This window comes from Xyrauchen texanus, chromosome 6 (assembly GCF_025860055.1).
Source record: "Xyrauchen texanus isolate HMW12.3.18 chromosome 6, RBS_HiC_50CHRs, whole genome shotgun sequence".
Lineage (NCBI taxonomy): Eukaryota > Metazoa > Chordata > Actinopteri > Cypriniformes > Catostomidae > Xyrauchen > Xyrauchen texanus.
In genome coordinates, this window is record NC_068281.1 from 40,788,624 (window position 1) to 40,811,986 (window position 23,363).

Consider the following 23,363-nt stretch of genomic DNA (forward strand, 5'->3'; position numbering starts at 1 on the left):
ATTATTTCTCAATAGAAATTCTCATTGTGGAACTGATAGTTGCTGTTGAGGAATGACAACATTTGTTACATGGTTTGTTCATTACCATCCAATTCAATATTATTTGCCAGAACTATGACTGGGAAAATTTCAAATGCATTTGATTTTATATAACAGTAAGTCAGCACTGCAAATTAAATTACTAAATTTATATATTTCATAATACATATCATATTTGAGTATTACATATGTGTGTGTCTTTATGTACATAGTGAACTTATTAAATATATTAGATTTAATAGTAATTTTGTACTTATATTGCTACACCTTCACACAAAAAAAGTTCCAAACTCAATTTTATTGCACCTGTAATAGATAGCCAAGGAATTGAAGTTAAAAATATTAAACATAAAAAATAAATATAAAAAGTGTTTTTATTATTATTTGTTTAAACTTTACATTTCTTCAATAATGCTTTTTGTACATTTATATTTTTGACCCCCCAACACAAAGTCAACCATGGTCTAATTTCAGCTCTATATCTGTGGAACCAAAATGTCAAGACTAGGCATTCAAAATTCATGGTCCGCTGTTGAATTGTGATTTTTTATTTTTTTCTCCCCAATTTGGAATGCCCAATTAACAATGCGCTCAATCTGGGTGGCGGAGGATGAATCTCAGTTGTCTCCGCGCATCTTATCACGTGGCTTGTTGAGCACGTTACTGTGGAGACATAGTGTGTGTGGAGGCTCACACTATTCTCTGCGGTATCCACACACAACTCACCTGGCACCCCATCGAGAGCAAACAACATTATAAGGACCAAGAGGAAGTTAACCCAATGCGACTCTACCCACCCTAGCAACCGGGCCAATTTGGTTGCTTACAAGACCTGGCTGGAGTCACTCAGCACACCCTGGATTCAAACTCACGACTCCAGGTGTTATAGTTCGCGTCTTTACTTGATGATCTTACCCAGCACCCCTAGACAGACTTAGCAAAACATTGGTTTATATTCTATACAAATACAACAAATCCTATCATTTTAATTTATTATTTAAAAATATTTTACAACCATCAAGCAGATTTCCATAAACCCTAGGGGGTTAGACAGTGAAAAACAAAGAACAAAAAAGTAAAATTAGAAGAAAGTGCAAAATGTAACAAAACATTTTGACCTGAAAGACAAATGTGAAACAGGAATCAATCAATGCAAAGCAGCTCACCAATAAAAGAGAACAGATAGTGATAATGACACCACAAACAATGATACATAAAGGAGCTCTGACTCAATGGGTGAAATGACTGACCTTTTAGGCAGGTTATTTATTGTCAAATCTTAAATATTAGCAATAATTCACACTCAGAATCATAGTTAACTTAGTGGCAAACAACTCTCAAAATAAAAGCACAATGAGCATTTTAAAACATTTGAATTGCTTGTGGTAACTGTCAAATATAACGCACAAGTGGTGTTAAAAATGTTATACCCACACTGCTCTTTTTACAATTAACTTAACCACGTGTGTCCTCAACTTTACAGTTTTACACATTAGATTGATTACAACAGGTGTCGGTCTTCAATAAGTTAAAAATGATGACAAGTTTAACACTGTATAATCAGTTATAACAGTTGAGATGAGTAAGTGCTGGGCAAGAACGAAAACATAAATTAGTAAATGTAAACTGTGAGATGCAGCCAATCAGAGCACAGCCACACCACCATCACAGCGGCTAGTGATCATGTTACCAATCTCCGTCCATGTGTCCTGGTGTGGGTCATAGACTTCAACAGAGTCTACAGTGACCGGTGCTGAAAAGTCTCGGCTAGAGGTTCGACCACCGACCGCATACAAGAGACCATTAACAGCTGCAACTGTCACACCAGCACGCGGGACCGCCATCGATGCCACCTCCACCCACTTCTCCTGAAAACACAGAGACATATACTGTATAGACTCAAATAATTCCATTATTGTGGTCTCATCAATTTCAGATTTCTGCACCCAAAACAGCATATAAATAAAGCACAATCTGATTGGTTGCTTTAACTCTCAGTTAGACGGCCCTTAGATGGTTGTGTGTAAATGCGCAGAGCAAACACTGGGCATAATGCATTCAACCTTTGCTGCTACGATGAAGCAAAAGATGGTGGATAAAAATCCTTGAGTTCAAGAGGAATATCAGAGTAAAGCACAGGCCTCAGCTGTACAAATCTTTATATTGGGATGCATATGCCATAATGCTGGTATCCAAACACTACTGCTGTAGATGCCGTTTTAGATCCGTCTGTAGAGGGAAATTACTTCTTATTTCTAGATACTGCTGTTGGTAAAATTTGGAGGAGTCACTGATTTCTTCTTGTGGGTTAAGTCCATGATGATGATGATATGTTTTCTTAGAGTCCATGGTGGTATAATGCTGAAATGGCTCTAATTTAAATGGTCCAAATTAATATCCAGGGCTTCTAAATGAGGTTTAATGCAAATCCCAAAAGGCCTGATGCACTTAGGTCTGGTCGCATACAAATGTAGGTTTTGAGGGTGAAAGACTGCAGAATAAGCTGGGTTATTTTGATTTGCTTTGAGTTTGATTGCATATTGAAAAGAGTTCGCACCACCCTTTGCAGGGCTTTGCAGTTGTTGGCGGTGCTATTGCCGTACCAGGCGGTGATGCAGCCAGTCAGGATGCTCTCTACGGTACTAGTGTAGAACCGTGTGAGGATGTAGTGGTTCATTCCAAACTTTCTCAGCCGTCTCAGGAAGAAGAGGTGCTGGTGAGCCTTCTTTACAACGGCCTCAGTGTGGACGGACCATGTGAGTTCCTCAGTAATGTGGACACAGAGGAACTTGAAACTGCTAACTCTCTCCACTGGTGCGCCATTAATGGTGATGGGGCTGTGTTCTCCATCTTTCTTCCTGAAGTCCACTACAAGCTCCTTGGTTTTACTGAGGTTGAGGGAGAGGTTGTGCTCCTGACACCAGCGTGTCAGAGTGTTTCATCATTGTCAGTGATCAGACCTACCACCGTCATATCGTCAGCAAACTTAATGATGGCATTGGAGGTATGTGTTGCCACACAGTCATGTGTGTACAGGGAATACAGGAGTGGGCTTAGAACACAGCCCTGCGGGGCTCCAGTGTTGAGAGTCAGTGATGAGGAGATGTTGCTGCCCATTCTAACCACCTGACGTCTGCCTGACAGGAAGTCCAGGATCCAGCTGCACAGCGAGCTGTTTAAGCCCAGAGCCCTGAGTTTCTCATCAAGCTTGGAGGGCACAATGGTGTTGAATGCTGAGCTGTAGTCTACAAACAGCATTCTCACATATGCATGCAATGGCATCATCAGTGGAGCGGTTGTTGCGTTTGGCAAGCTGCAATGGGTCCAGTGAGGTGGGCAGCACAGAGCAGATGTGATCTCTCATTAACCTCTCAAATCATTTGCTGATGATGGGGGTCAGAGCAGTAGGACGCCAGTCATTTAGGCAAGTGATTTTGGCTTGTTTCGGTACAGGCACAATGGTTGACGTTTTTAAGCATGTGGGGACTACAGACATTGAGAGGGACGGGTTTAAAATGTCCATAAAAACACCAGCCAGTTGGTTCACGCATGCTCTGATGACGCCGGCCGGAATGCCGTCTGGACCCGTCGCTTTACGGATGTTCATCCGTCGGAAGGATAGGGTTACATGCGCAACAAAGACGGAGAGTGAACCAACCTCTGTAGCTCAAAACATGCTTGCAAACATGTAGCAGATCAAGAATAAGAAGCGGAGAGGATGGTGCCTTGTCTGCCTTTTTTTTAAATTCCCGCTGCAGTATTGGAATGTGCCGGTTGCGCATGGGGTAGGAAAAGGGAGTACTCAAAACCTTCCTCTTCCTCAGAGTTGAAAAAATCCAACAGCCCTTCGTCCTCGTAATCCAACACCTCCTCATCCTTATCTCTGCTGACCATGGTGGGCAAAGGGACACATGCATCGACCTGCTCACCCCAGGTCAACAGTGTTGTGGTGGGCAGCTCTAAAGCAATGGATACCTGCAGGGTGGTAGCCGAAGCAGGGCTAGCTGACAATCCAGGGTTAGTAGACAATCACACAATCCAGGATTGTCAATAGCACTTAGGCATGTTTCAACCCAAGATATGCAGAGCAGACCTGGTGTGTTACGTTACATGAAATCTTATTCCTGCATGAGGAAAGCTGCAAATAATCCCCCACACTATCCAGAGTACTCTGCATTGCTGCAGTCATTTAGCTAGAGTGCTAAAGAAATCCAAAAAATTACTTGGAGAACAAAACACTGTGGTGGCCAGTAATTTGTCCAAAAAAATGGTACCGGACTAATTAGTCAGCGGCCAGCGTGGATTCTAGTCGAAAAATTGTAAACTGTAGTCTAGGCTTCTGGAGTGAAGTGAGAAGATGGTTTTTGAATAACATAATGACGTTGTGTCACTCCTTTTATACTGGGGATAAGAGTCTCTTCCAGACACAAACGTCATGTCGGCCAGCCAATAAGGGATTTTGAGGAATACGCAGATGGGGCATATCCCATAGTGAGACACACGAAACTTATGCTTGAAAGAGAACAAGACCCAGTTTTCTCACCTCCTCCAGGCAGTACTTTTCAACAGTGTCCAGTGAGCCCAGGGCCTCGTTCCAGCCTCCTACAGCATAGATGCAGTTATTGAGACTAGCTACACCCACATTCGCCCGTCGGGTCACCATGATAGGCAGGGCACTCCAGCGCCGAGAGATAGGGTCATAAACTTCAGCCGAGCGCAGCTCCATGCCTTCATCACTGATGCCACCAATCACATAGATGAAGCCTGGAACATTAAGAAGACAAAGGCAGGATCCTAATTTTATAAGCTCTACTAAATCACACTAAAAGTACATAGTAAGACATACTACAACGTTATTACACTACCACATTGTTGCATACGGTTTGCATTTACATGTTTTACAAGCATGTAACTCAATAAATTGTGAGTTTTTTACACTAACCTTTAAGGAAGCTAATCTTTATACTAATCTTGGAGAAACTACAGCCACACATTCCTTACCATATTTCCACAACTGAAAAAACTCGAAAGAAAGTCATCACAAACGGACTTGAATAATTATGGAGAATCACATCACTGTAAACGCAAAGCTAAAGATACAGTATAAATTGCTAACTCTAACTGCAAGTGTCTTATATCTCAACTGTCAACTTAATTCAATTTACTTGAGGCCAAAATCAAAAGATGTATATTTTGCATAAAGAAATTGATGCCTGTTTTTGGACCATTAGTATTTTTAGTATTGTGACATTATTTTTATGTCAAAATAAACACATTTCTCCCCAATTTCTCATTACCATTGCACAAACAATTCTTACTCTCATTACTGTATGTTAAAAGATATGGTTAATAATTATTTAAAATATAAAGTATTTATACATTATGATAGTGTTTGTTTCAACACTATCAATTTTTGTGAACATTGACAGGTGCATTCGCTGCATTGACCGGAGTTAAGCAAAATGCTTGGTTTGCAGTGGTCACTGTATGGGTGATGCTTCGTACATGTGACCGTGCCAGAAGCTCTTCATTGACAGTAAGTGTTTAATATGTATAAACAGGCTACAGTGTTCAGCTACCCAGGAGGACATACCTTTCAGCTCACAGCAGCCAAAGTAATATCGAGGCACGGCCATTTTCCCAATAACTTCCCATTTATTTTCTGCTGGGTCATATCTTTCCATGGTCTTCCCAATTTCTGAACCAATCCAGCCACCTGAAATAATATGCACAATATCACAAATATGATAATACAACATAGTACTGCTTAACAAAACCATGAGAGGTACAGCAAACTGACATATAAATTAACTACTGTAGATTTGTCCTGTCAGACAGCATCTGAATTTGCTTACCAAGAGCATAAAGTGCTCCATGACAAGAACAGACTCCCACTCCACAGCGTGGATAGTTCAGAGATGCCACTGCCGCCCACTGCTTAGTCACTAGATCATAGCGCTCCGTACAGTCAAAGATCATGGAGTCTTTCTCTCCTAAGCAACACAAGATGGCTGTCTGTTTATCATCTTCTAATTCAATTAATATGCCCCTCTATCATATTATGAACCAGATCTAAAAAGCTGTTGATTGTTCAGAGTGAAGTTAAAGGTTGTAGCAATATTTAAGGTCCTTCTATATCTACTTTTATGTAAAGTGAAGCTATGAAATATAAACAATGCTGTGTTTTGTTCATTAAGTTTTGTCTGGCCCACACTGATGATATACCGTAGTTTGGGCAGCAGGGTGGCTCAGTGGTTAGCACTGTCGCCTGACAGCAAGAAGGTTCTGGGTTTGAGTCCCAGCCCATATAGGGCCTTTCTGTGTGGAGTTTGTATGTTTTTCCTGTGTTTGTGTGAGTTTCCTCCGGGTGCTGCGGTTTCCCCCACAAGTCCAAAAACATGCATGTTAAGTGAATTGGAGACTCTAAATTGCCCCGTGTGAGTCAGAGTCCCCCAGCCACTGGGGGTTGCGTCAGGAAGGGCATCCGGTGCGTAAAACTTGTGCCAAATTAAATCTATACAGCCGTGGCCAAAAGTATTGGCAGTGACATACATTTTATGTTTTGCAAAGTTTGCTGCTTCAGTATTTGTAGAATCTTTTTTCACATGTTTCTGTGGTATACTGGAAAACAATGATAAGTATTTCATAAGTTTTAAACGGTCCTGGTACTTGCTGTACTCTCTGGGACGTCATGAAGCCTTCATCACTGCAGTTGAACCTCTCTCCTTGAAGTTCTTGTTGATCCGGTAAATGGTTCTTTCAGGTGCAATATTCTTGGCAGCAATTTTCTTGCATGTGAGGCCATTTTGATGCAAAGCGATGATAGCTGCACGTCTTTTTTTAGAGGTAACCATTGCTAACAAAAACCCAATGATTGGAAGCACTTCTAGACTAGTACTCATTCACACTTTCCCAGGTGCTGCTGATATGATTAGTGAAATGATGTTAGCTGGTCATTTTGTGCCAGGGACAAAAAACAGTGTAATTTGAGTTTTTGTGATAAAGTTCATTTATTTGGCCAATGAAGCTTTTTGCAATTATTTAAAATGCATCTCATCACTCTCCACAATAATCTAGAAACAATGTGAATCAATACCCCAACAACGGAAGCAGAAAAATGTGCAAAATATATGTCACTGCCAATACTTTTGGACACGGCTGTACATATGCAAACTATCACGAAGCGGACCCTGCACCTATGCGGGACAAAAAAAAAAATGCTAGGAAAGGGAGAGATGATATACTGTAGTTTAAGAATCAACATTTGGGGGGTCTGAACATGCACCCATTCAGTTACCAGCCCAGATATTTAATCTATGAACCACAATACAAAAAATAAACTATGCTGATACCACAATTTTTTTTTTAATGTTTTGTGTGACCAACTCCTTTACGTAATAGGAGTAGCAATAGAGATCCTTACCTTAACAATCACCTCTAATCATGATTTAATTACTCAATATCAATCATTTGAAAGCTTTTAGCTGTGAGATGTGTCAAACAGTGATATCTCTATACTATGAACTGTAGGTGCAGCAACAAAAAAATCAATAAAATAATAATAATTTAAATGTAAAAAAACGGTTTAAAAATGTACATAGCCAAAAATGCGATTGTCTGAACTTCAGAACCTCTTTGTACAGAAAATGTAAAGGCAACAGATTTTTGACTTTATGCAAAATGATTCTTATTAAGATGAGTTAGAAGTATAAAGGGGGATAAAGGCGGCCGGTGACGACGGTTCGAGAGAGAATGACATGGAGCTGCTCTGTGTTTATGTTTCTGTGTTTTTCATTCAGTTTATCATTAAAACAATTATTTATATTGCCAAGCTGGTTCTCGCCTCCTCCGTACCCATTAACTGCGTTACAACCCGTTACCAGCTTTTAAAAATAATGTTTCCACTTCGGAACATTGGAAAGGGTTTCCATTCCCGTTTTTGGTTACGTTCTGCAAAAACGTTTGTCCGTTGAACTGTTTTTAGTCTCTGGTGTTAATGGTATAATATTGCAGGTACTCGGCATCACTTTCTGTTTGGTGACTTTGACTGCAAACTTTGTTAAGGTATTTCTGGTGTCGGAAACCAAAGAGTTGCTGGCTTTTGTGAGGCTTATATTCAGTATTTATACAATCTGACGAGAGGGACTGACAGGACCAGTGTAGTGAATTGAGAGGTACAGCCAATTACTTTTATGGCTCATTTTTATGTGCCGAAACATTAACGATGAGAGCAAATGAAAACACAAGACAAATATAGAAAATACACAAAATAAGATACACTCACCCCCAACTACATAGATCATACCCTCGAGTACTGACACCCCTAGACCACTTCGGGCTTGATGCAGAGATGACACGGTGATCCAATTCTGACTAAACGAATCAAATCGCTCAACGCAGCTCAACGCTTGACTGTCACTCCAGCGGCCACCCTGAAAACGAGTGTAACCACCTAAAAAATACAAACCCCTTTAATATGAGATGTTGAATTGGAACAGCTGACAATTATCATATATTTTCTGATATGAATGCAGACAGAAGCTGATGTACCAATGGCATAGAGGTACTTGCGGGCTTTTATCCTGGGTCGGGTTTTGGCGGTCTGCAGAAGGCTGAATGGTTTGTTCTCTTTCGGGGACTTGTTGACTTCTGTATATTCTCTCAACAGGGTTTGCAATGCAACTCGCAAACTGAAGTCAGAAATTCCTGTCAGGGAAAGTGTCACATCTTGTCACCTCTGTGTAATCCAAACCTACACCTACATTGATAATGTTTTCACTAGGGGCCTAAGTCCTGACTGGATGGATCACATTTGATGGCATTGTCAAATACTGAATGGGTGATTCTCAGGATATCTGTCAAGAAAATGTTCTGGTCTTATTTTACTCCAAAATGAAAAAGAAAACACATGAGACATTTTATTTTGCTTATGGAAATTAAGCAAATGTTTTGGACCATTAAGATTTTTTACTTTATGAAATACTGTGCTTAAAAAGTGTCCTAAAAAGCTTGTTTTCTTTATGGAAAACATAATTAAATATTTTCTGTATTGATTTGAGTATGATTAAATATGATTTTCTTGCCAGGTTCTGTGAGAATCATCCCCAACAGTAGCACAAATCATTGAGTAGCCTACAGTTACATTTAAGAACTATACCGATTGCACAACATCATTTTATTTCAATTTAGTATCCTTTTTTGACAATTTTTTACTGAAGGGATTTTTTTGGCAATACACCACCCTTTTTGCCTTACACCTTTAAAATGGTAAATTCATTCAAACACATAGCCATACCATCATATGTTACATTGGTCCAATGGTATGACATTTGACACGAATGGTTCCTGCTTCAAAACCTGCCCACGTATATAACGCTATTAATCCAAGCAAAATGGCTACTGCATATCGGTGTATGTATATCTGGAAGAGGGATGAATTTGGTTGCATATGAATTTATGATTTAACTGGTAAATAATAGAGTGGACTAAAGTGAAGCACGCATCTGTGAGAGAAGAACAGATACAGTGAGTCACAGTGCCACTTTGGTTGAATATAGCGAACCAGGGACCAACACCAACTAGAAGGAAGCACAGTGATTAATGTAAAGAACTTTAAAGACTGGAGCATACAGGGAATGGGATGGAGTGCATTAGTCTTATCTATGGCTGAAACACAGTAACATTCACTCACCCTCTATAAATTTGTAGAGTCTCTGTGGTGACAGCAGAGGGAAGCGCACAGGCTCCAGGACCTCCACTACATGCTTCTTCCTGTGAGGCACGTCATGATGCAGCCAGTCCATGGCAGCACTGAACACCTGATACTCATCCTCGATCCAGAGCTCCTCACTACGGAGCAACTTCACCAGCTGATCTTTAGACAACACTGAGAACTCCTCTGAAGAGCAAATCTGACACATGCAACAAAACAAATTGGACTGAACTGCAAGGTCAAGGTCTGAAGGTGTTCTAACTACTCATGGAGATTTTATTTTGATCCCTTGAATATCATGACAGGTCAACAAGACATATTGACAAAACAAAGCAGTTATATATATACAGGTTTAGTCTCCCTAGACACAATGATGATATACTGTAGATTAAGAATCAACACTTGGGGGGTCTGAACCTACACCCATTCAGTACAGTAAATGAAAAGCAGAAATTTCAGTATGAAGAATCCTGTTGAACTCCTCCACAGAGAATCATCTCCAATCATCGAGGTGCCCATTGAGAGCATTGGTATGGATATTGTGGGGTTGCTTCAAAGATCTTCCAAGTCTTATACACTCAATACCCAGAAGCCATTCCCCTCCATAAGATAATAGCCCGGAACATCACCCAAGAGCAGTCCTAACCCCCTGAGTCTGGATTCTACCTCGTGGTTCCGTATGTCCAGTTAGAAGTGAGAGAAATTCTCCAGGCCTCCACCAGATTTACCGTTTAAACTGTTGTTTGGTCCCCAACTATGTGGACTGCTCGACCTGGCAAAAGAAGCCTGGAAGCATCAACCTTGCCTGCATCGGTCAGTGATCGCGCACGTACATGACATGCGGATATACAGAGTCATGCACCTCGTGCGAGAACAACTGCTAGAGGCCCAGAGTGCCCAATAACATGTGTATATCTGCCCCACCCAGACACATTAGTTTCAACCTGGTGATATTCCTGGCAGGGACCCTACATCGTAGTGAGTAGTGGTCGACCAATATATCATGGAGGCCGATAAATCGGCTGATATTCTGATTTTTTTCATTATCTGCATCCGCCGATAAATTTTCCTGTGTGGTCGATTTGTTTCTTAAGGCCGCGAGGGTGCCAAGAATAGCCTGCTTGCACATGAAGGAGCCGTATGAGACATGTAAATGACCAATCAAAGTTCATTTTGTTGTTGCGTGGCATTGTGTTACTACAAAAATAGTTCGGTGAGCAACACGGTCTTATTAAAACTGTTCACATATCAGAGCCGCGACATACGCTCATCATGTTAAAATGCTCACGTGTTTTACTCTCCATCCTTCCCCTACTTTTTAGCAATAATATGTATATGTTAGTTGTCACGATAACATAATTATATCTTACGGTACTATACCAGCAAAAGTAACATGATACCAAGTAGTATCACAAACGTGTGTTAATTCTAAACACAGTTTGCAATAGCAAAGGTGATTCTTAGAAACTATCCAATCAACTTGTTGCTCCGGAAGTGGTGAAAATAACTTATGGATGAACTGGGAGTAGGCTCAAATTAACAAAATTGTTACCTAATACATTCTTAGTTTGATGGTGGAAAAAAAGAAAAAATTATATTTGCCGCATCAAAACTGGCTTTAAACTTTTATTCCATTATTTCTGTGATTATCTGAATGTTGGTAACATAAAAACACTTGAAATTGAAGGCTTGAAATCTCTGTAGACACTGACAGCAGATGGTTTTTCCTTTTCCCATCAGACAAAACCCAAAATAATTTCAAATCTCGCTATGTGAATTGTGTTTTTTTAAAAAGCTTCTCACTCTCCAAAGTTATTTAACTTTGGAGAGTTATTTAACGACTTCCAGAAGATAAATGAGGTCTCCATCTTCGACGGGTGCCTATGCCACGAGAGGATGAACTAATTGAGTGCCTGGGAAGAGCCCAGTTCATTTCCACTCTCAGTATACTAAAGGATACTGGAAAGTCCCCCTAACGCTGGCTGCCAAGGAGAAGATGGCTTTCAGCATGCCAGGAGGGCATTGCCATTACTGGGGTTTTCTCTTTGGACCCCATGGGGTGCCAGCCAATTTCCAGAGTACGATGTGCTCCTCCGCCCCCACAAAGTCTATGCTGCAGCTGGAGGATGTGGTCATCCACTCTGAGAGCTGGGAAGACCATCTTACACATATTCCAAAGGTGCTACTCGAAATACGTACTGCTGGACTAACTCCAAAACCAACCCAAAGAAATGCCATTTTGGACTGCCCAAAGCACGTTATCTGGGGTTCCAGATTGGGCATGGTCTACTGATGCCACTAGAGGAAGAAGTAAATCAATGCAGTCTGAGACTTCACTCAGCCCACAATAAAAACACAGGTGCATGCTTTTCTTGGGCTGGCCAGTTTTTATCGCTGTTTCATTCCCTCCTTCTCGTCTATTGCCTCTCCCTTCAAAGACGGTACGTGGGCAGTCCTGGAGCTCTGCTATTAGTTATTGAGACAAAACTTTACGTGCCGCTACAGTGGACGTCAAAGGCAAAGAATCCAATGCCCGGGTGACGAGGTGGTTTCTGGCGCTCCAGAACTGCCACTTTCCGAATACATAACCTGTCAGGTCAAATTAGTAATAACCACCCCCCGCTCCCACCACCTCTGCTTGTCATCTTGCCCACAGGACCAGGCCCCTGGCAACCACCATGATCTCTGCACCTCTTGTAAATAAACAACCTCCAGGGTAACGCAACATACCTCTTTCTTTAGTCTTTGCCTCATTCCTTAACCTGATAAAACTGTTTTCATACTATCTCAGGTTTTAACTCACAGACCTGCACAGGCGTGTGAATTACAATATAAAGAATCCAAAAAGGACTTAATTACACTTAATTATAAGGATAAGCGAGCGTGGGACTCTCTAAACTCACCTCTAAAAAGTGAACGTGGATGTAGTCTTCAGTGAACTGCAAGAGGTCCATACAGGCGATCTGCTCCAGGAACTGATAGATCCCCACACAATTTGAGCGGTCCATGTGTGTTCGGAGGAATTCTCCACATATCTCCACCACCTCATTCAACTGCAGCATGTCTGCAGCCACCATCAGCTCCTGCACAGTGTCCACTGTCACATCAATAGAGCCTGTAGCGATTAACACATAAGAAGTGCAATTATATACTGAGAAAATATAACTGACAACAGAGGATGGAAACAATAGTGACATTTTCCACATTGCATAACACTATTTTTTATTTCTCACACGGGTCTCAGGAATATTCGATTCAGATTTATTAATGGCACCATCTAGTTTTTTAATAAGCTGGATAATGAGCAGTCAGATGGTAATTTTCACAAAATAAACCCCACCAGAACTGAACAGACACAAACCGGAGGTGGAATTCTGCAGTTCAGTGATTTCTTTCTTTTCATATGATTAAATAATAAAATAAAAAAATCTATATTTTATGTTCATTTATTTTTTTATTTATTAAGTAGCCAAGTAATAAGCGGAATAATGTGTAGTCAGGCGGTTATTAACGCTAAATAATCCCCAAAAGGGGGATCCTGACCAGACGCGAAGCAGCTTACTTTACATCATCTCTTACTTATCAGACTTTTTTTAATCCGTAGTGACCACCAGTACACTTATTACAGGGACATTTTCTTTATTTTCACATCAATCTACACTCCATAGCAAATAATGGCAAAGCAAAACACTATTTTTGATACATTTGCAAATTGATTAAAAAGAAAAAACAACATTGACATAAGTATTCAAACCCTTTGCTATGATATTTGAAATTTAGCTCGGCATTTAATGACAACTGATTTTAGTAATAGATCTACCTATCTTTGTGTAAAATTAAATAAGCTGCTACGTTTAAAAGGATATTTTTTGATCTGCAGTTTTGCTCCAAAATCACGGGCGAATATTTTCATTTTGACCACACTCTACAAAATAATGGATTACTCAGTAAATATTGATGCACGGCATTTCATATTTTGGCTTTCCTCAACATTCACCAATAAAAGTATTAATAAAATAAAAAATTCAGCCGGGGAAGTTTTCTAAATTTGGTTTATATGAAACAGAATAACCCTACCATTACACCAGCGTACCAGTGTAAATAAACTCCAGGAGCATTTCAAATACATCAGCTTCCACTCCAGTGATCCGAACCTCCTCCTCGTAGGCTTCACTCATTGCTCCAGAAAACAGAGCAGAGAAATAAGGGCCGCCGGCAGCCAGCACCAGCCTGTGGACCCCAAACACACGCCCGCCCACCAGCAGCCTCACGTCACAAAAGTCCAAGCGGAGACGCATCTTGTTCATCTGTGCCAGCAGCAGACCAGCATGTCTGTCTGAGAAGTAACTCCCACGTTCACTCGTCATCCCGGCTTCATCCCCTGCCATAAGACGCCGAATTGACGACTGTAATGGACCAGCTGAGGACATGATGATTCCAGATGGACAGCACAGATGCATAAAGCACTTTTACCTATTAGCATACAGAGAGGAACAAACACACCTAATTTAAGGGTAAAGTGAGTCATTTTTTAAATGTAAAATACTTTCACACATCCCAGCTTAAAGGGAAAGTGAAAAAAATATGGAAAAAATTCATTCACTCGCCCTCATTCCATTCCAGATGTGTATGACTTTCTTACTTCTGCAGAACAGAAATGATGAATATTTCAGCTCTGTAAGTCCATACAATGCAAGTGAATCATGGCCAGAACTCTAAAGGTCCAAATATCACATAAAGGCATCATAAAAGTAAAGTAAATGTAATCCGACTCCAGTGGTTAAATCAATGTCTTTTGAAGCCTTCCAATCTGTACATTGTGACAACAGTCTCCTTTCCGATCTTGATTTCAAGCTCAACTACACAAACGGTGCAATCTAGTGCTCAACACATGCGTCATGAACGTACTTAAAGACTGCAATGTTACAGAGTTATACTTTGGTCTGTTCTTACCCAAAATCGAGTGCATCACCCCAGAAACAACTGGAATCGCTTGGATTACTTTTATGATGCCTTTATGTGATATTTGGACCTTCAGTGTTCTAGCCACAATTCACCTGCATTGTAAGGACCTACAGAGCGGAAATATTATTCTAAAATTCTTCATTTGTGTTCTGCAGAAGAAAAAAATAAACACATCTGAGATGGCACGAGGTTGAGTAAATTATGAGATCATTTCCATTTTGGGGAGAACAACACTTTAATATGTGGAGATATCTTTAATTAAGCTATTTGTTAGTTGATTCTCTTGAAGCTGTAAACAATGTGGCTCAGAGGCACTACCAAAACATTGCTTTATGTTTCATGATCGGCCCGACACAGCAAAGCTCAAATCACACACAAAAAAACATTTTCAGGCTGGTCCAGCTAATGTGAATGTGTGTTCTCAAGTAAACTGAAAGGTGACATTTCTACCAAAAAGATGATTGGCTCTTTTACCTGCAAATCTGGTCCATGTTTAACATAAAAATCTCTCCCATTCATAAGCATACCAGTGACCCGTCTCATCCTATACAGTCTTTGATTAGAATTAAAATAATTCTATAATGTAATTTTAAAAAATTATAATATACCTTGTGCAAGGGGAGTTTGTTATAATACATTTAATTTTTCAACATAAACCAAAATTACCCATACACAAAAGTTACAACATATGGGGTATTTCCAGAAACATCAGATAGTATTAATAATCAAGGTTTGAAAAGCAACCTATAGAAATTTGTGGGGCTTTCAAAAGTACCGGTACTTTGGTACCAAGTCGTTAACTGAATATAATAGATGTACCGATTCTAGACTTTCTGCATTACCGACTAATCTCGATACCTGCATGCTTTCTATGTGTGTGTTTTTTTTTTTGAGCATGTGTTGGCTTCGAAAGTAAGAGATGTCCATGTACGACAAATATATGTCAGTAGCCTCTTTTTCACATACAGTACCGGTACTGTTCCCTCAGAAACTTGGATGAGAACTCTTAAGAGCAATGGCACACCCGCTGAGACGTTCCTCTTGTATTCGCTCAAACAAAAATAACCCTTGAATGATGTCATCTAGTGTACGACTCAATAGCAACAACAACGAAATCAACTGCTGCATCCGAAAACTTGAGCAGCTGAGTGAATGGAACTCAACTGGTCTCAGAACAGTTTGAAAAGCACCTTATTTTAATCCTAACTCCATTTACAGCCTCTGCAGGCAGGATTTTCCAGTTTTCGGATGCAGCCAACAACACCAACAGAGGAAACCAGGACCAGAGCTTCACTTTTGCTAGGGCTCTTTTACACATCTGTGTCTTCATGTTACGGTCTTTACACTGAGAGCATGAGCCGTGCATGTGATGCTGTGTCCCTGAAGCCGCAGTGAAAGGAGAGATGAGGTGCTCAGCCTATTTTAACCACACAGCACATGCTGAACGCAGCAGACAACATGTTCAAAATTTACTATAAACCTATTTATCAACACAATCTATTACAATAAAGGCTTTAATGACTCAACATAAAATACTATACTGAATTATTCACCCACTGACTGAAAAAAGACACCTTAATGCAAGTTAACCTTGCATCAAGATTTCATGACAATTTAGTTTATAATAGAGTTCAATTATCCAATCTCGATAAACATCTTATTATTAATATCCCTTATCCCAGGAAAAACTTGATGTATTAATCCAGAAAATTCTTTATAGAGTACAGATGCAATGAAAACTTCTCCGGTTGCACGTGTAATCTCGGTTCCCCGAGATGAAGGAAACAAGACAATGTTTATGGGCGACTCCTTCTCGATGACTTAGTTGATGCCCTTGTACAATAACGCCAAACCTCAGATTGGCAATGGTGTTTGAGCCCCACCCATTTAAGCTTTTGCAATGTCTCGTTCCCTTCATCTCAGAGAACTGAGGTTACATGGAGAAGTTCCCTACATGGAGAAGTCCCCTTTCTATTCAGTTCACTCAACATTGCTTATGGGGAACTGAGTCCCATCATTCTGCACTATGTGATGTTATACCCCCTGAGGTATAAACACTTAAAAAAGAATAGGAAGACACAGGCCTACAAGATGATTTTATAAAGACATGTCTTCAAGTGTATGAATTGATGACTAACCCAACATGGTGAAAACCAGATAGAAGTTAATCTCATACATATACACCTATCAGCCACAACACTAAAACCAACTGCCTAATATTGTGCAGGTCCCTCTCGTACCACCAAAACAGCACCAACCCGCATCTAAGATTCTATTCTTCTCACCACTATTGTAGAGTGGTTATCTGAGTTACTGTAGACTTTGTCAGTTCTAACCAGTCTGGCCATTCTCTGTTGACCTCTCTCATCAACAAGGCATTTCTGTCCACAGAACTGATTGGGGTAATTCAACGCAAGGCGTCCATCCTCACAGCCAGGCCACACCCTCCTCCTCATCACATAGACATTGCCATTTATACAGTCTGAGCCTCAGAGTCATACATTCCTGTGCTCGCACAACAGAGCCTCTGATCAGGCTAAGAGCAACACAGAGGTTGTTCAAAAAGCACACGCAGCTCAGCTTCAACGGAGCGAAGAGGGGAAGTGAACAGTGTGTAAATGTATGTACATGTAGAGCCGGAGCATGCAGCATGAGCAGACGCAACAATCACTTTCTCTATTGTGTGAGAAGATTGTTTATGTGAAAATCATCACACAGAAACAACACACATGCAATCTCCCAGCAATCTCCAGCTAGGAGAACATTCTCTATTTGAACATAACACATATAAACTATTCGATGGCTCGGCTGTCTTTAGTGGAGCCAGAGCAGCGGGGGTGGGATTCTCCGCTGGGCGCTGACCCAAAATAGAATGGTGAGTTATTTGACTGAGTCACCAGTGACGTTTTGTGACCCGCAGCACCAACTTGTGGCAACCACGAAATTTCGTGTCACATCCATGACTCATATCAAGGATGAGCATGAGTCAATGGCTGGTTTTGAACCAGGGTCCTCTCAGGCCAACACTTAATGAGGCGAGTTAACTCACAAGCCAGATCTATGGGAAGAATGGCGCTGCCCTTTGAGATGCAGTCATTTGACGCTGGCCGGACTGCAGGACCACTCATCCAGGCAAGATATTATATCATTATATCATTCCGGCTCATCTAGATGGGACAACTGTAAACCATGCTCCTCAACCTCCCATGAGAGGATGTGAATCAGCTCTTATCAGTGGCACGTGCATGCTCCTCACCCTCACTGGGAAAAGGGATGTAACATCCTCCATGGACAACTCGCTCATATTTGATGTTGCAAGACATCATCCCCTTCATCAGAACCGCCAAAGTGATAAGGACCGGAGCTCACCATGCGTATACTCTACATCGTAAGATCTAGGGGATCGCAGGGCTTGCGCCACCATGGGATCTTCCTCGAATTCATCCAACTCAAACTCACGGCGTGCTTCCCTGTCTGAACCCTCGATTTCTAACACCGAGGAAGTGATCCTTGAGCAGAGCATCCGGAGACTTGTGCCCTTGTAGTCATCATGTCCGTGTCTGCAGAGAAAGCCCGGGGTAAGAGGAGGTAAGCAGAGCTGCTGCAAGACATGCTTTGAGTTCTATTCCGATTCAGTTTACTTGACATTGCTTATGGGGGATTCCTTCTCGACGACTTAGTTGAAGCCCTTATACAAAAATGGCCTATATAAGCAGGTGCGCAAACACAATTTCTTCAGAGTTTTCTTCCTTCAAAACAAAAAAAGCCCTGTCTGCTTTGGCGTCGAGATGCAATTCTTCAGCAGACAGGGCTTTTTTTGTTTTGAAGGAAGAAAACTCTGAAGAAATTGTTATTACCTCTGCGGTAATGTGCTCAACAAGGCAAGGTGCGTGGATTGACTGTCTTAGACGCGGAGGCATCTGAGATTCGTTCTCCGCCACCCAGATTGAGACGAGTCACTACGCCACCACGAGGACCTAGAGCCACCACGAGGACCCCCCCCCCCCCCCTTGATATGTCTTGCTACTTAATTATATAAAGTGGGGAGGGACACTTCAGCAAAAAACGGTCTGCTGAGGAGAGTGTAGCGGGATCAATAAATTCATATGTGATCATTTCATAACCTGTCAAGTGATTATTATACTGCTTTTACGCTGGTGCTGGGTACTGCTGCTGTTGGTTTTGTGGTGCACTTTGCCTGATATTCCTTAAAAATTAAGGGATGGTGAAACTTCAAATGACTAATTAAATTACTTGTGTTTAAATTTTTTGTCTTATTGCCTCCTTGCGCTACCTCACCTTGGCTTGGCATGCGTTACAGATTGCAACTCTGTTGTTTGAATTTTTCACCATGAAAAAAGCCCACAAAGCCAACAACACGTCTACTCTCGTCCATAAACTCAAATAAAATACACATTGCCGCACGGGTCCTGCTGTTGCATGTTCATGTGTTACGTCACATGGAATGAACCCATTAAAATGCTCACAGTACGTTCCGTGCACCTCAAGTGATCCAATGAGGAAATGCCTAAATTTATTGTCTTTAATATATCGGCCTAGTTTACTTACCGAATCGATAACGATAACTCCAAAAAAAAAAACACACATTCGATAGTCCAATAATGATAAGTCATCGATATATTGTGCATCCCTACAGATAAGCAAAATTTACGAGAAGTATTAGTTCCCGTTAAAATTCCTAAAAAGGCTTTAGTTCCTGCAGTGGGAAAAGGTTACTGAGAACGATTTATATACTAAACAGATTCATTCAAAAAGACAGATTCACGAACAAAACATCACTAGCATGTGCGCTCTGAAAACACTCTGGGTAATGTGGTTAAATGCCTACACCGTCAAATACAATACAAGTTATTAAAGGGACAATAACGTGGATTTGTATCAAAATATTAGAGTGCTGCATCTTCAAGGAAGTTGATAATTTGCGAATTTTTAAGCCTTGACAATTTAAATATTCAAGCGCAAGGAGACTCAGTTTGGTACTCCACTTTGGTGGAGAATTTATTTGTCATGATGTAAAAAAAAAAAAAATAGACTCAAACTAGTAGAAAAGTGTTAAATGCTGTAGTGTGGACCAGTGTCAGTATTTGACAAAATAGCTGGCTAAATTTGAAAACGGTTTGAAACAGTATTTAATCTTACTTTACTCAGATGAATGGAAAAGATGAAACTCCAAAACCAGACTGGTGGCACTTGAGCTGTGCATTAGGACTTTTAATCTGAAATCTTGTATTGGTTGTATCTGTTTCTTTGTTTTTATTTTATCACTGACAGTTTACATGTCTTTATAATTACTTGGAAATGTGAAACAATGTTCATGAAAAAAAAAATATTATTATAAGTTTCACATTTGCTTTTGGTATTATTTTGGTTTTGGACTATCGAAATATTGGTATTGTGACAACACAATAAATTTATATTACATTTTTTATCAGTTGAGGAAAATAAAATTCTGCATATCAGGATGGAATGCATAATAACTCTAAATTAATAATGCAATTGTCACAAAACTTGTGTTGTACTAATAAAATCCCTTTGTTGTGTGACTGTCTTGTGTTTCTTTTAATAATTATTCAGTAAATTCCTCGTCCTGTCTTTCCAATTCAAGATCCTAAGGGGTGAGATCAGTTCACTTCGGATTTAAAGAAAATAATCGAATGGGAGCCGATTCTTAAATTGTGAATTTAGCTCCTGTCAATGATTACATGGATCATCGATGGTGATAAACCATCTGGTATGTTACTAGCAGACTACCCCGTCAACGTGAAAATAAAAATGACTAGAATAATCTTGAAAAGCCCTACACCAACAGAAAGATTACTTTATACTATATCCACATGTTAAATTGCTGTTTCATGTGACTTTTAAAAACAGATAAGTGATATTTTAATATGTTTTAGCTCAAACTGAAAAACGTGTGAAAATTAAAAGCTAAAGTGTATCAAGAAAATAGTGAATAGTGCAGCACAATTTTTCTGTGCTCAACAGAAATACACTTACATTTCTATGTAATTATTTTTCTCTTCTTCATTTATCCATTTGATCAGAAACATGGCACACACTTCCGCGTTGGCATCGAGTTTTCCTCCATCGTCATTTCTGCCTGTTTGACAAAACTAATCGCTACCCGATCATGACTAATAACGTGCCAATCTTTCAAATACCAATGTTAACTGTGTTTAATGTTTATCGAAAAACTAAATATTCAGTACATATGCAAAATGTCACAGTTTCACGTAATTGATGATTAATTAAATTATAAATCAATCAATTTTTAAAGATAAAACTAATTAAATTTTAAAACATTAATAAAATAATAAGTACATTAATAAATAATAAAATAAATAAATGATTATTTAATTTATTTAATTTTCATTAAATTTTTATAAAATAGTTGTATTAAATATAGGTCTTCCTATATTACTTTTCAGTGTGTTTGAATAACCAGTCACATTTGAGACGACCCACAATGAAGCCACATGCACAGATATAAGGTGCATCAGCTAATTTTGTTTATAATATTCTGTTATCCTTAATGTTTATGGAAGGGCAACAAATCTTACAAACTTTAACATTTTAAGTTCTTAGAAGAAGATAAAAAAAAATATTCAATTTCACTTTCAAATAAAACATGTTGAAAAGTTCAGTTTGTTAAAACAAGCAGAAATCACATGTATAACGCACCAGTAATACTACACTTACAAGCTTTCATTTTTAAATCCTTATGTGTGGATGAAATGGTGCACACGCCTTTCAGTGCCCAATTATCCCTTAAACATGCACTGGCTTCATCAGTCCAGTCGTATACAGAAAACAATTTATTACAATAAATAACAGAAATGGGGCAATTGTGGAAAATACACAAAACACTCAATTACATTTGACTGTCCCACCCAAGCTAGTTTACTACACTTACACTTGCGGAACTCAGTGCATCAAGATCTGCTGCTGCATTCATACAGAGAAGTCAAAAATTATACAAAGAGATAAATTAATCTTCATTCAAACACTCAATGAGAAAGGAAAATGTCAGCTACAGCAGGTCGCCTTCCTCCTCATAAATTACTCAGCTGTAGATGGTATGAATGCATTAAGTATAAGACGTGTTTGTGTGAGTGTCAGTGTGATGTGCTGGTGATGAATGAGTTGTGCTGCAGGTAATGGGATCATCAGCAGAGCTCAGAAGGGTTTGAACAGATGAAGGAGAGAGAGTGAGTTACACTGAGATAATGTCATACTGGATCAGCTGTGCAACAATCAGATCCACTAACATCATATACCTTACCAGTCCACTCTATTTCACTTTTATGCTTCTTCATCAATGCACATATTTATACACATGTTTGTGTGTTTATAACTCTTAACAAACGTTCGTTATGTTGAGCTCTGCTGGGTCAGTGCTGCTGTTTGTCCAATAGGGGGCAGTACGCAGCTCTGAAGGTGATAGTCTATAAAAACACTGGAGGGAAAGATCAAACATTAATATACACTAATTACAGTCATTATAACAGATGTCATGCCAGAATTATTTAATAGATGTATCAAAAATGAGTAATTGTTAATGTAATTTAATGTCATAAACAACAGTTACTCAGTAAATAATGTGTGGATCCTCCAGTATATTTGAGAGCTGCTTCACTCCTGAATCTCCTGGTTTATTATCATTCAGATTCAGCTCTTTCAGGTGTGAAGGGTTTGATCTCAGAGCTTAAGACAGAGCATCACAACTTTCCCCACCAATACTGAAGTTATACAGACTGCAGAGAAAATGAATTAGATACATTAATTTCAATTCTAATATAATAACTAAATAAACTGATGATCAGATCTTGACTGCGGGAGTCTAGAGTAGACAGTCACTTTTAAGTCTGTTAAAATATGATGGATAGGACTATATATAAGATACTTCCCTGAACTTTGTAAGAAACTACATTGAATGTACATATATGCATGCGCACGCGCACGGACACACACACACACACACACACACACACACACACACACACACACACAGGTTTAAGGTTGAATTTTTTTTCACTGTAATGTCTCCGGTTTACATTTTGTATTCTTCAGTCCAGCAGAGAGCAGCTTCACTCCTGAATCCTGCAGTTTATTGTTATAGCTCTGTTTGAGCAAAGAACTTAGGCCAGTGATGAGCACATTTTCTGTCACATTGCAGACCAATACTTTTTTGGGGTTTCTTTTCTTTATAGAGCTTGACAGCCCAGAGTCACTATTCACTTTCATTATACGGTATGGTGAAAAGATGTGTAAAAAAAACTTTGTTTCACAGAAGATAAAAGTCACACAGGTTTGGAACAACATAAATATAAGTGAATAGTGACTAGATATTTCGGGTGAACTATTCCTTTAAGAAATTATGGCATGAATCTGAATGTTTGTTGTATGTCCTATGTCTCTGGCTTTGGTTGATTTCCTTGCCGTGTGCTCCTCTGATAGTCTGTGTTTCATGTTCACTTCTGATGTCTGGATCCTGAATCTTCAGTCTGGTTTGGTTTTGTTTCTGCGTCGGGATGTGGACACTCATGCTCCATGTCTTGTCTTTGTGAGCGCATGGCCAGAGACCCGAAACCGAACACAAAGCCATGCGCTCACAAAGACAAGACAT

The 23,363-nt window shown here is 39.8% G+C and overlaps 1 protein-coding gene across 3 annotated transcripts; it reads right to left on the reverse strand.

Annotated features, from left to right (window-relative positions):
- Window positions 1-395: 395 nt before the first annotated feature.
- Window positions 396-20,819, reverse strand: LOC127645362 (actin-binding protein IPP-like). Of its 3 annotated transcripts, none has more exons than XM_052128952.1 (10): window positions 20,735-20,819; window positions 13,845-14,224; window positions 12,655-12,866; window positions 9,731-9,950; window positions 8,590-8,745; window positions 8,324-8,491; window positions 5,895-6,032; window positions 5,633-5,755; window positions 4,583-4,803; window positions 396-1,907 (listed from the first exon to the last, which is right to left on the reverse strand). In XM_052128952.1, exons 2-10 carry the CDS (start codon window positions 14,209-14,211, stop codon window positions 1,683-1,685), a joined length of 1,830 nt encoding a protein of 609 aa, XP_051984912.1. In that variant the 5' UTR covers window positions 14,212-14,224; window positions 20,735-20,819; the 3' UTR covers window positions 396-1,682. The 3 variants fall into 3 exon arrangements, with proteins under 3 accessions (XP_051984912.1, XP_051984914.1, XP_051984913.1); XM_052128954.1 differs by having other exon boundaries at window positions 13,829-14,224; XM_052128953.1 differs by having other exon boundaries at window positions 13,845-14,254; window positions 20,735-20,795.
- Window positions 20,820-23,363: the final 2,544 nt, after the last annotated feature.

Coding starts and splice junctions, on each gene's coding strand:
- LOC127645362 (XM_052128952.1), bottom strand. CDS start 14,211: ATGCATCTGTGCTGTCCATCTGGAATCATCATGTCCTCAGCTGGTCCA. Junction 8,746..9,730: donor ACTCTACAAATTTATAGAGG/GTGAGTGAATGT, acceptor TTTCCCTGACAG/GAATTTCTGACTTCAGTTTG. Junction 5,756..5,894: donor TGGAGCACTTTATGCTCTTG/GTAAGCAAATTC, acceptor ATATTATTTCAG/GTGGCTGGATTGGTTCAGAA.